The sequence below is a fragment of the Hypanus sabinus genome, chromosome 6, assembly GCF_030144855.1.
Source record: "Hypanus sabinus isolate sHypSab1 chromosome 6, sHypSab1.hap1, whole genome shotgun sequence".
NCBI lineage: Eukaryota > Metazoa > Chordata > Chondrichthyes > Myliobatiformes > Dasyatidae > Hypanus > Hypanus sabinus.
The window spans coordinates 147,069,718-147,083,768 of NC_082711.1; the positions used below are offsets into that span (position 1 = coordinate 147,069,718).

General features: G+C 42.5%; 1 protein-coding gene across 1 annotated transcript in view; it reads left to right on the plus strand.

Moving 5' to 3' along the window:
* Window positions 1-350: 350 nt before the first annotated feature.
* Window positions 351-14,051, plus strand: part of LOC132395094 (eosinophil peroxidase-like) — a 76,253-nt gene continuing 62,552 nt past the window's right edge. Inside the window, exons 1-2 of the mRNA XM_059971400.1 lie at window positions 351-421; window positions 7,237-7,310. Of these exons, the coding sequence (XP_059827383.1) occupies window positions 7,238-7,310 (73 nt within the window). The 5' untranslated portion in view covers window positions 351-421; window position 7,237. The remainder of the gene's footprint in view (window positions 422-7,236; window positions 7,311-14,051) is intronic.

Here is a 14,051-nt window from a genome sequence, read left to right on the forward strand (position 1 = left end):
AAAGGAGTGAATGGTTACAAATGATAGGCAGGAAAGTAGAGCATACAAACAGATTAGGCACAATAGACTAACAGGTTTGAGGGTTTGAATACCCTGCACCCAGCTCTCAGTGTTGATACTTCACTTCCAATACAAAGGCATTTGTATTTATTGCTTCTCAACCTGTGAGCAATTCATGGCTGGATTCCAACTCTTCTGGTGTGAAAAATGTTGTACTTACGCAATACAAGTTGCTGCCCACCAGCCCAAGTGTTTTACTTATCTTTGCACCCTACGGAGGAAATTCTTTACTGATACCTTGGTTCAAAAGGTCAATTTTCACACACACTGACTCAATACCATATAAATTAAGATCAGAATTCCCAACTGTTTGAGCCTCCAGATCAGGAAGGTTGTGGGAGTGACTTGATGGTGGTCAAAGGTAGGTAAATTAGTTTCAACAAGTTATATTATTAAAATTTCCATGAAAAGCTGCTATCTATCTGAACCCTTAATCCTGATCTTAGTACTGAATTGCTTGGTTTGTAATATAATGTAATGTAATGTTATTATCATAACCAACATCAATTATTTCTTAGCTTGATCCACAAAATTCGTAGTACATTATTTTTATAACACATTTCTCATGACCAAAATTAATACTGATTTTGTTTGAACAAAATCCAACAAGCTTTTCGCTGAGAAAATCTTTCTTTAACAACTGAAGGGTCAGCTCTGTGGCACAGCAAGTAAACCTAGCAGCCGGGGTTCAGTCCTGAACTCTGGTACTATCTGTGAGGGGTTTGTGTGTTCTGTCCCAGGTTGCTAGGGTTCACCAGTTTCCTCCCATATCGCTGCATGTTGGTGAATTAATGGAACACTCCAAATTGCCGCTCGAGTAAGGAGAAAGTAGTAAACTTCGGGTGTGTGGGGCGGCGGAGCGGTGGGGGGTGGTTAGTGGGAATATGGGACAGAATCAGCACAGGATTAGTGTAAAAGGGTGGTTGAAAGCCAATGCTGACAATGGCTAAAGGACCTGTTTTGTTGTATTTCACCCTGTGAATCTATGAAATTTGCTTTGCAAGTTAGATGTTTTATTTGGTAGAGAAGTAAACTGAAATTTTTGTTTTCTTACTGTTGTATATCTAGTATTTCAGTAGAATTTGATTAATGTTGTAAATATATTGTTTGATTAAGCATTATTGATTGTTTAAAAATTAATTATGGGTTTTATGTTAAAAAATAAGTGAATTGCAAATAACAGTACCATGCCATACTTGCAAGAATCACTTAAAGTAAAAACAACCAGACACAAGTCATCTCCCAGTTCCCTTGTCTTCCTTTCAATTGGCTTTTATGTTTTGAAGTTGCAAAACATAACAGTAGTGACAAGTAAGTTTCAAATGAACCCAAAACAGCTACCTGTCTGTTGAAGAACAGTGAGACATTTGAGTTTTTAAAAAGTTGCAGCAAGAAACAGTCAAATAAAAAAGCAGCATAGCTCATGAGTATTTAGAAAAGGAGAGAGAGAGAGAATTGTTTTTTTTAAAAAGCAGAAAACAGACAAAATCACTGATTCATAAACAGCAAGTACTGTGTGATGATAATCATAACGAAAAAAACAGAAATGGGTGGCTATGTTATAAAGATAGACACATTTAATCACATAAAAGGTAACTGAAATACGTATATTGTACAAATTGAGCAGTATTTTGAAGCAAATGAAATCGCCAACAAGAAGCGAGTGCCAATTTTGCTGAGTGCATTAGAGTTAAAATTTGCATAGAAGTTTTACTGCTCCGACCAAACCAGTCAAAATGTGGTTTGCTGATATCTTGAAAGTAAAGCAGGAACATTTAGAACTGAAAGTATTGTTGATTGCAGAATGCTTTAGGTTTCAAAAACTCAAAAGGAAGGGAACATTTCAGTGCATGTGGCTGAATTGAAGAAATTGAGCTTTGTCATTTCAATAGTGGGCTAAGTGATACACTGAGAATCATTTGGTTTGTGAAATCTTACAAGAAAGCATTCAAAAATGTCTCCTAACTCACGCACAACTTACATTTAAAAGAACAGTTCGAATAGGTGTATCAATGGAAACAGCAGAGAGAGACATAATTGAATTGCTCAGGAATAAAAGAGAATGTGAACAAAATTGCAACATCTACATAGAAGCTGGTCTGACCAAACAAATTGTATTACTTTTGTGGCAAGGGATCACATACACCAGACCAATGCAGATTAAAATATGAAAATTGCAGTAAAAGCAACAAAGAACGCAACCAAAGAGCGTGTCAGGCAGACAAAATAAATGGACTGCACAAGGAAGAGAAAAAGATAAAAAGTTGAGTTGCAGTTTCAAAGAGTGAACTAATCTGCCAAATGAGCTTGAATAGCACTTCAAAGATACTGAATGAATCTTGCAGATATCCAGCTAAGTACTTATACTGGAGAAAAATTAACTCCTATGGGAATGACATTTGTAACAGTGAAGTAAAACAACCAACAAGCCACATTGGGCTTGTATGTAGTAAAAACAAAATGGCCCACTTTGTGTAGTCATGAATGGCTGAAACAACTCAAGCTTGATTGGAGATGCATCCACCATTTGCATGCCACTGTCAGGAACGCGGCCGGATGGACCCAAACACAGGACACAGACACTGAAGTACTGGGGGAGGACAGGATGGTGATGCCATGGCATTTAAGGGTAGAGCTGGGGTTCAGGTAGATAGAGTGTCAGGCAAGCAGAGCAGAGCGGGCTCCCGGAGTTCCGGCAGGCAGAGCGGAGCGGGCTCCCGGAGTTCCGGCCGGCAGAGCGGAGCGGGCTCCCGGAGTTCCGGCCGGCAGAGCGGAGCGGGCTCCCGGAGTTCCGGCCGGCAGAGCGGAGCGGGCTCCCGGAGTTCCGGCCGGCAGAGCGGGGCGGGCTCCCGGAGTCCAGGCCGGCAGAGCGGGGCGGGCTCCCGGAGTCCAGGCCGGCAGAGCGGGGCGGGCTCCCGGAGTCCAGGCCGGCAGAGCGGGGCGGGCTCCCGGAGTCCAGGCCGGCAGAGCGGGGCGGGCTCCCGGAGTTCCGGCAGGCAGAGCGGAGTGGCTCCCAGAGTTCGAGTTCAGGTGGACAGGTCCCCAGGGTTCAGGCAGGCAAGTCCCCGGGGTTCAGGCAGGCAAGCCCCCGGGGTTCAGGCAGACAGACAGGTCCCCGGGGTTCAGGCAGACAGACAGGTCCCCGGGGTTCAGGCAGACAGGTCCCCGGGGTTCAGGCAGGCAGGTCCCCGGGGTTCAGGCAGGCAGGTCCCCGGGGTTCAGGCAGGCAGGTCCCCGGGGTTCAGGCAGGCAGGCAGGTCCTCAGGTTTCAGGCAGGCAGGCAGGTCTAGGTGGCTAGATAGGCTGGCGGGGAACCCTCCCTGGGCGGGCCGCGTATGTCCCGGGTAGGGCCGCCTCCCAGGTGGAAACACCGGAGGCCAGGGCACGACGCAAACCCCTAAGCGGGTGCGGGGCACAATCCCAGAGTTCGGGCGGAAGAGGAGGATGGGGCAGAACCCCCGCTGGGCAGCAGCAGACCGGCCGGGCCTGCCCGACGGAGGCAAGGGATAGGAACGGGCAGAACCACCACCGGGCAGCGGCAGGTGGGCCGGATCCACCCGATGGAGGCAAGGGGTAGGAACAGACATAGGTCCAGGGTAACCAACACAACAGCCATGATAGCAGGAAAATCAGGAAAAGCCAGCACACAAACCACGCAAACAAAACAAACGAGCAGAGAAGAACGGTCAGGGAGAGCACCAACCTGGCAGTACTGGTACGGGGCAGAGAAGCATGATGAGGAGTAGATCTGAGCCCAGGCAGGATAACAGAATGCAGAGAAGAGTTCGGAGCAGGTGGAGAAACAGAACAAAATGACCACCTGCCTGGTCCCAGTCCCAAGGCCCTTATAAACACCTGCAGCTCAATGAGTCACAGGTGTGCCTTCTTGAGCCAGGAGGGTCCTAACTAGTTCACAGATGACGGGAGGGACAACTGCAGGACCCGGAATCCGGAGCCCTCGGACCGGATCGAGACCCGGAACACGGATTACGGACCGCACCGGACCCTGACAGCCGCATCCCCTGCAACAGAGTCAACTGAGGGTGAATTAAGGAAGATAGAAAAATAGAAACATAAAAAAAACTATAGCACAATACAGGACCTTCAGCCCAGAATGCTGTGCTGAATATGTACTTACAGCTACTTTAGAAATTACCTAGGGTTACCCATTGCCCTCTATTTATCTGAGCTCCATATAACTGTCCAGGAGTCTGTTAAAAGACCCTATTGTATCCACCTGCACTACCATCGCCGGCAGCCCATTCCACGCACTCACCACTCTGCGTAAAAAACTTACCCCTGACATCTCCTCTGTACCTGCTTCCAAGCACCTTAAAGCTGTGCCCTATCATGCTAGCCACTTCAGCCCTGGGAAAAAAGCCTTTGACTATCCACATGATCAATGCCTCTCATCATCTTATACACCTCTATCAGGTCATCTCTCATCTTCTGTCACTCCAAGGAGAAAAGGCCAAGTTCACTTAATCTATTCTTGTAAGACATGCTCCCCAATTTAGGCAACATCCTTGTAAATCTCCTCTGCACCCTTTCCATTTTTCCACATCCTTCCTGTAGTGAGGCGACCATAACAGAGCACAGTACTCAAAATGGGGTCTGATCAGGGTCCTTTATATCTCACAGCTCTTATACTCAATCCCATGGTAGATGAAGATCAATGTACCAAATGCCTTCTTAACCACAGAGTCAACCTGCACAGCAGCTTTGAGTGTCCTATGGACTCCGACTCCAAGATCCGTCTGATCTTCCACACTGCCAAGAGTCTTACCAATTAATATTACATTCTGCCATCATATTTGACCTACCAAAATGAACCACTTTACACTTATCTGGGTTGAACTCCATCTGCCACTTCTCAGCCCAGTTTTGCATCCTATCAATGTCCCGCTGTAACCTCTGACAGCCCTCCGCTCTATCCACATGACAAGGCCATTCTGCATCTGCACTCTGGCAGAACACTTTGGACCAGGTGCTGGAAGGCTACACAGGCACTCAGTCATCTCCAAGAGCTCGAGGCAGAGTTAGAAAGATTAGAAGATTAGTTCAGAGCACAATGTGTCAACAGTGTATTCTTTAAACCAAGCATCACTTACTGTGGTCACACCATAAAACACAAGGATTACACAAGCGTACTGAGAAAATTCAAGCAGTAGTGGATGCTCCAAGGCCAAAGAACATGCCACCGTTGTGGACCTTTTTAATATTCATCAATTACCAAGGATTCAAAGTACATTTATTATCAAAATATGTTTGCAGCATATGACCCTGAGGTTTGTCTTCCCACAGACAGCAGTGAAACAAAGAACCATGGAACCCGTTCAAAGAAAAAAATCACCTAACACCCCACCCCCTCCCATGTGCAAAAGAAAACAAGTCATGCAAATAGCAACAACAACAATAAAAGAGCAAAACACACGAAGTCAAAAGGCATATTTCAGTTCAGCTCAGTATTCATTATCCGTAGGTTGCTCTGATTCAAAATCGCCCAAGTTAGCAACAAAAAAGGGAGTGATCAGAAAACTGGAAACACATCATAATGTGGATTAAGGTCTGATCCACAAACCACATTAATTAAACCTTGCCCCAGAACCTAAGATTGTTTCACATCCTCAAATCTCACCTGCCAGACGAGTGACACCCTTTTTCAGGAAATTCATTATCCTACAAGAGTAAGAAAGCCTCCATTGCGATTAAATCTTTAGGCATGAATAGGACAATTTAAAATTACTGAGGATATCTGTATAAGTAGTTGTATTATATTGTATACTTTGTATATGGTTGAGATGAATTCTATATTGGGTTGAAGTTTATGAGGAGTGTCATCACAAGAAAATAAAGCGTCAGAAATAGAAACAATTTTGTTTGATTTATCCGAGCTAAATAAGATATTAAATGCACCATATAAACACTCAGCAGCTCCTCATTTGGCAATGGTGCCTTTTGCTGTAAATAACTGTCTCTCATTTGAAAATTCATTAATGTATTTTTTAATCAACTTTGGTGCATGATCACTAGATCTAAAACTGTGTCATGGCACACTGGCTTATAAGCAAACTGTTTCCAGTTTGCATAATGCTAGAAACATAGAAAACATACAGCACAATACAGGCTCTTCGGCCCACAAAGCTGTACCGAACACGTCCCTACCTTAGAACTACCTAGGCTTTACCCATAGCTCTCTATTTTTCTAAGCTCCATGTAGCCATCCAGGAGTCTCTTAAAAGACCCTATCATTTCCACCTCCATCACCGCCGCCGGGAGCACATTCCATGCACTCACCACTCTCTGCGTAATAAAAAGATAGTGAATGATTTTTGTTTTATAAAGAATAGTGAGTTCCACACATATTTAGTTTAGCTATATCACATCCACTACCATGAAAAGTTGATAAGTCGCTTCCGTACATTCAACAAACATTTGCAGTGCATCGATACCTGTTTGCAGTGGTCATCTTTAACTGGTGTCAAGTACGATATGTATATTGGAAACTGCAGATGCTGGACTGTGAAACGAAAAACAAACTACTGGAGGAACTCAGCAAGTTAGGCAGCATCTATGGAGGGAAACAGACAATATACATGTAAATGCACAATGTAACATTGTCTGCCACTATTGAAAGTGCAAATAGATTCCTTCTTAGGTGCATTGCAGAACTAGCTACCCAAGAACACTGCACTTTTGTTTCAGAAGCAACTGTTTGGCAAGTCAGATTATGCTTTATTGTGAAATAGCATAGACATTAGGTTTCAGCATATGTGGGCAAGCAACCAGGTTTTAAGAAAAAGTTGGGACACACATATTACTGTATAGCTTAATTATGGACTATTCCATTAATGAAGAAATGTACAGTCAGTCTATTCTCTACATGCTATGACAGACTATGAATTAAGAATCAGAATTATCAGAATCAGGTTTATTATCACCGGTATATGTCTTGAAATTTGTAAAACTGAGTTACAGTAAATATTTGTATATATATATATATATAAAACTAAATAAGTGGTGTAAAAACAGAAACAAAAAATCATGAGGTGGTGTTCATCGGTTCAATGACCATTCAGAATTCAAAAATTTATTGCAATATTTTAAATTATTAATCAATTTGATTGTTCATCCAATTAAGATTGTACCCTATTAAGAATACTTTATTCCTTTCAGAATGATGTCTCTTTGCGTCCTGCGGGTGTACTTTGTTGTGTTCATCCTTACTGTAATGGATGGACTTCCAACAGGTAAGAAACTGAACAACTGAACAAGAAAATATTAAAGGCAGTCAAGTTCTTTGAATATGTGTGAGTAAAAGAATGCAACAAGTACGTGGTTTGAATTCATCATATGGAAATTCTTAATTAAGTTGTTAGAAATAAAAATCAGGCAGGTATTACAAAATAAATTTTTAAATAAGGCATTAGTTGATGAGCAGGGAATGGTGCTGGGATAAATGGGAAGTAGTGAGATGAGATCCATGTATTGAATTAGTGATCTGAAACAGATTCTCTTCACAAAGTCGACAAGTATAGAAAGCTCCATGAGGAACTTATGGTTTAATTTTTACATAGAAAATTGGGCATCTAGCTCCACTGTTCATCAGCCTTAATTCTCCTGTCCTCCCCTCAAATCCTTTATTCATTCAAAGTCTATTTATCTCAGTCTGAACTCAAACAGTAACCGAGCTCAACCCTTTGGTGTAGAGAAGACCAAATGTTCACAACCTTCTGAGTGAGAAAAAAAATCGTAATTTTTGTCTTAAGCTGCCTATCCCTATTTTGAATTTGTTACTTCTAGTTCCACACCAGTGAGCTCATATACACATCGAGCGTTGTTGCAGGAAAGCAGCACCCATCATCAGGAACTACTTCCACCCAGGCTGTGCTCTCTTCTCGCTGCGGCCATCAGGAGGAAAGTACAGGAGCCTCATGGCTCACACCACCAGGTTCAGGAACTGTTAATACCCCTCAACCATCAGGCTCCTGAACCAGAGAGGATAACTTCACTCCATTTGCCCCATCATTAAAATGTTCCTGCAACCTATGGGCTTCATCTTACATTCTCAATATTTATTGCTTATTTAGTTATTATTATAATTTCTTTTCTTTTTGTATTTACACAGTTTTTTGTCTAATGCACACCAGTTGCCTACCCTGTTGGGTGTGCTCTCTCATGGATTCTATTATCGTTTTTGGATTTATTGAATATGCCTGTAAAAAAAGCAGTCTCAGAAGTTTTACATGGTGACACCTTGATACATGATGTACATGGTGGCACCATGGTACCTTGATAATAAATTTACCTTGAACTGAACTTTCCAGTCTCCTCATTTAGGAATAATATTCTCCCCTGAACTTGCAGAATAAATTCTTCATCATTACTTTTGCTCTATACCCCATCGACCAATTTAATGATTTTCGATATTTCCTGAAGATACTTCATCCTAAATTCTCAGAACAGAGACCTACTCAAAGTCTTATCAAATGACAGACCTTCCATCCCAGGGACCAACCTTTTTAACCTTCAATGTACTTCCTTCAAATCAAGCCTGTTCTATTCTAAGAATAGAAATCAAAACTATTCACAATATTCTATTAGAATATCCTAATATTCAGCACAGCATTGACCCTATAGGCAGCGCGGTGTTGACCCTATGGGCAGGATGGTGTTGACCCCCTTACAGTCAGAAACAGGTGAATTGATCATAGGGAACAAGGACATGGCAGACCAATTGAATAACTACTTTGGTTCTGTCTTCACTAAAGACGACATAAATAATCTTCCGGAAATAGTAGGAGACCGAGGGTCTAGTGAGATTCAGGAACTGAGGGAAATACATGTTAGTAGGGAAGTGGTGTTAGGTAAATTGAAGGGATTAAAGGCAGATAAATCCCCAGGGCAAAATGGTCTGCATCCCACAGTGCTTAAGGAAGTAGCCCAAGAAATAGTGGTTGCATTAGTGATAATTTTTCAAAACTCCTTAGATTCTGGATTAGTTCCTGAGGATTGGAGGGTGGCTAATGTAACCCCACTTTCTAAAAAAGGAGGGAGAGAAAAACCGGGGAATTATAGACCGGTTAGTCTGACATCAGTGGTGGGGAAAATGCTAGAGTCGTTTATCAAAGATGTGATAACAGCTCATTTGGAAAGAGGTGAAATCATCGGACAAAGTCAACGTGGATTTGTGAAAGGAAAATCATGTCTGACGAATCTTATAGAATTTTTTGAAGATGTAACTAGTAGAGTGGATAGGAGAGAGCCAGTGGATGTGGTATATTTAGATTTTCAAAAGGCTTTTGACAAGGTCCCACACAGGAGATTAGTGTGCAAACTTAAAGCACACGGTATTGGGGGTATGGTATTGATGTGGATAGAGAATTGGTTGGCAAACAGGAAGCAAAGAGTGGGAGTAAACAGGACCTTTTCAGAATGGCAGGCAGTGACTAGTGGGGTACCACAAAACTTAGTGCTGGGACTACAGTTGTTTACAATATATATTAATGATTTAGATGAGGGAATTAAATGCAGCATCTTCAAGTTTGCGGATGACACAAAGCTGGGCGGCGGTGTTAGCTGTGAGGAGGATGCTAAGAAGATGCATGGTGACTTGGATAGGTTAGGTGAGTGGGCAAATTCATGGCAGATGCAATTTAATGTGGATAAATGTGAGGTTATCCACTTTGGTTGCAAGAACAGGAAAACAGGTTATTATCAGAATGGTGGCAGATTAGGAAAAGGGGAGAAGCAACGAGACCTGGGTGTCATTGTACACCAGTCATTGAAGGTGGGCATGCAGGTACAGCAGGTGGTGAAAAAGGCAAAAGGTATGTTGGCATTCATAGCAAAAGGATTTGAGTACAGGAGCAGGGAGGTTCTACTGCAGTTGTACAAGGCCTTGGTGAGACCGCACCTAGAATATTGTGTGCAGTTTTGGTCCCCTAATCTGAGGAAAGACATTCTTGCCATAGAGGGAGTACAGAGAAGGTTCACCAGATTGATTCCTGGGATGGCAGGACTTTCATATGAAGAAAGACTGGATCGACTAGGCTTATACTCACTGGAATTTAGAAGATTGAGGGGGAGATCTTATTGAAACATATAAAATTCTAAAGGGATTGGACAGGCTAGATGCAGGAAGATTGTTTCCGGTGTTGGGAAGTCCAGAGCGAGGGGTCACAGTTTAAGGATAAAGGGGAAGCCTTTTAGGACCGAGATGAGGAAAAACTTCTTCACACAGAGAGTGGTGAATCTGTGGAATTCTCTGCCACAGGAAACAGTTGAGGCCGGTTCATTGGCTATATTTAAGAGGAAGTTAGATATGGCCCTTGTGGCTAAAGGGATCAGGGGGAATGGAGAGAAAGCAGGTACAGGGTTCTGAGTTGGATGATCAGCCATGATCATACTGAATGGCGGTGCAGGCTCGCTCCTATTTTCTATGTTTCTACAGGGAGCCCAGTGTTCACCCTATAGGCAGCATGGTGTTGACGCTGTAGGCTCATAGAACTGTTGCCTCACAGTGCTGGTGAGCTGGATTTGATCCTGATCTCAGCTGACTGTGGAGTTTTGCATGTTCTTCCCATGACCGTACTGGGCACTCCAGTTTCCACCCAGGTCCCAAGGATGTGCAGATTAGTGGATCAATTGGCCATTGTAAATTACTCCTGGTATGTTGCTGAGAGGTAGAGGCTGGAAATAGAGGTGTGTGCAGGTTAGCTGGGGGGCATGTTTCTGTATTGCATGACTTTCCGTTATTTTATAACTGCACTAAGATTTACTCTTATGCTGAAATCACCTGAAAATAAAGGGGATTATACCATTGATCTTGACAACTGCCTGCTGCAACTGCAGGTTAGCTTTCAATGCTTTGTGTATTGCATGGTCCCAAGTCCGTTTGAAACTCAATGCTTTTCAATCTCTCACCTTTTAAAAATTATTCTGTATTTGTTTTTCTAATCTCCTGTTTTTCTTAATTCAATTCTATCTGCTGTGTTGTTGCCACCCCAGTCAGCATGTATACCTCCTCCCAGTGACTCTTTGATTCTTCATAATTACCACATCCACAGATTAATGGTTCATGTGATCAATAATTTGGTTTATCTGGAAGATAAATATAATTTATTCAATCTGAAAAAACCTCAAAAGTAAACTGACTTGGTTTTGCATTACAATTACTGAAACTAAAGTGAGTGAATGATTCATACTATCAGGTGAACACATGAAAAATGGAAGTTTTCTCAGTAAACAGATAATGAAGTTAGCTGAGGACAGGAATACCGGTGAATAAATTTCACTTCTCCATAATAACTCAGCAAAATTAAATCATTCAAAATTTGTGGGTGAAATGAACATCCAGTTCAGTCCTATATAGTCCAATCTATTTGCCGGTCAGTGATAGTTATGCCTTCAGTTGTGTAGACACAAAGAAGAGATCTTCCAGAACAAGCTGTCCTGTATTCCTCCCCTGACCTTTTCCTCCTTTTTACCGCATGTCCGAATTGCACAAAATCTCCCTTCCTCTCCCTCCCCCATCCGTTTCACTCTGCCTCCTCCTCCAGCTGCCTATCACCGCTCTCATAATTCTGCCATCTTCTACTACCCATAGTGCTTTCCCTTTACATTCCTTCTTCACCTGTCTTGCCTATCCCCTCCCTGCTTCCCCTCCTTCACTCCTTGAACTTTCTCTTACTGGTTTTTCATCTGGCACCTACCAGCCTTCTCCTTCCTACCTTCTTTATAGGGTCCCTGTTCAGTCTCCGTCTTCAGTCCTGACGAAGGGTCTTGGCCCAAAACATTGACTGTTCATTTCCATGGATGCTGCCCGACCTGCTGAGTTCTTCCAGCGAGTTGTACGTGTTGCACAAGATCTCTGTTATTCCGGACCTACAATGGCTTGCAGTTCAGCAATGCCTCATTTTTATTCTATCCTTGTCTCTGCTTACCTTTATAAGTCAATTTTACAGTCCTCTGCAATGTCAATGCGAGGTGTTCTGTGTTTTATTATTCCTGATATGTCACCACTAGTGGCCAGGTGCTCCTCCAGTTTCGTCCTCTTGTGCACTTCCAATTTTAATCTCCCAACACTCCATTTATGGCAGAATTGCTCTTCCTAAATCTCTTCCCCTCTCTAAACCTTTACCTTCCTTAAAATCTAGCTCTTTTGCTAACGCTTCTGGGTAGAAACTTTAATATCTCCTTCCCTGAATCAGTATCAAAAGTTATATTTTATAATTCTTCCTTGAATACTACTACTATGTTGACTCAGGCCTAGGAGGCCGGCATCGGGCATTTTGCCTTACAAGGCGCAAAGCGAAAGACTGTGGTGCGCCATTCCTCACACAGACAGTAGGTGGCCGTTGACTCACAAGGAATTCGTCCGCCCTTTAACAGGTTTTGAGTTTAGTCCTGCTGGGTGCCTACACACCCTCCTCCCTGGTTAACTGAAGTGCACCAGGGGGTGTGTCGGTTAAGTTGCCGTCAATCCGACCCAAGACAGGTAGTACTGGGCTATGTGGTACCAGTAGCAAGGCAAGGCCTTGACCTGACTAGAACAGCCCCAGGTCTTGGTTTTTCTTTCAGGATGGACTGCCCAGTCCTTTTTTTCCTGTTTAGAATAGTCGGGCTTTTTTTCTCTCTTTTCTTTTATATAAAAATTTCTAATAGTCCTTCCTTTCTTCATAAATTGATAAGAGGAGAATAATACATTCAATATCAAATTTATACTTTGTAGATCAACACAATGTATGATTCTGATATTGTTTATTGTACATTTTTTGTGTACTGCTATTGACAAATATACCAGAGATATTCTGCTCCTATTTGTATGCACACTTTTTTTAAAAACCAATAAAAAGATTGAAAAAGAAAAGAAAGGAATAACCCCATGGTATTTTCCTTGAAAAGCCCCAGGGTATTTTTCAACATTAAGAGCATTCTATAAATTTCTTCAATGAAGAGGAAATATTGATTCAAAATTCCCCAGTCCAAATTGTTTCCAATTTATAGCAAAGACGTGATTTCAGACATCCATTAACATTATCATATTTCAACGTTTGAAGAAACAGCTAAGCTGAAGTGACAGCACAAATATCATATAATGTGTTTGAAAAACAGTGGCAGTGGTAAATTCTGATAAGTACACTCAGTGTCTGGCCACTGAGTGTGTGCTCATTGTTTTCTGCAGCTGTAGCCACTTCAAGGTTCTTCTGCACACCACTGATGTAATACGTGGTTACTTGAGTTAGAGTTGCCTTCTTGTCGGCTTGAATATTCTCCTCCGCCCTCTTTCGTTAACAAGGCGTTTTTGCCCACATATCTGCCACTCACTGATTATTTTTTTTGTTTTTGCACTATCCTCGCTAAACTCTAGATACTGTTGTGCATGTGATGCACCATCAATAACTCTCGGAGACGTGAGTTAAGGTAGGCTTTTATTGGCTGGAAGAAAGCACAAGCAGCAAGTGACCACAACACAACATCCTGGAGACTGAGGGAGGAGCAGTGCCTCCAATCGCCTTTATACCGGGTATGTGGTATGAGCCACAGGAGCAGTCAGCGGGGGAGGGGGGGGGGCATGTCTAGACAGGTGTATGTAGTTCACCACAGCATGAAAATCAGCAGATCAGCAGTTTCTGAGATATTCAAACCACCCTGTTTGGCACGAACAGTCATTCCACAGTCAAAGTCACTTAGATCACATTTCTTCCCCATTCTGATATTTGGTCAAAAGAACAACTGAATCTCTTACCACATCCCCATGCCTTTAAGTATTGACTTGCTGCCACATGATTGGATGATTACATATTTGCATTAACCAGTAGGTGTACAGGTTAAGTATGTGGCCACTGGGTTTGAAAGGTACTGCATGAAGAGAAGAAACACAGACAATATTCTACCAGACAATATAACCACGAATATTGTCAAGATATTGTTAAAAGACTCTTGGACTGTTAGATTCATACTCAACCAATGCAGAAGCACAAATACCA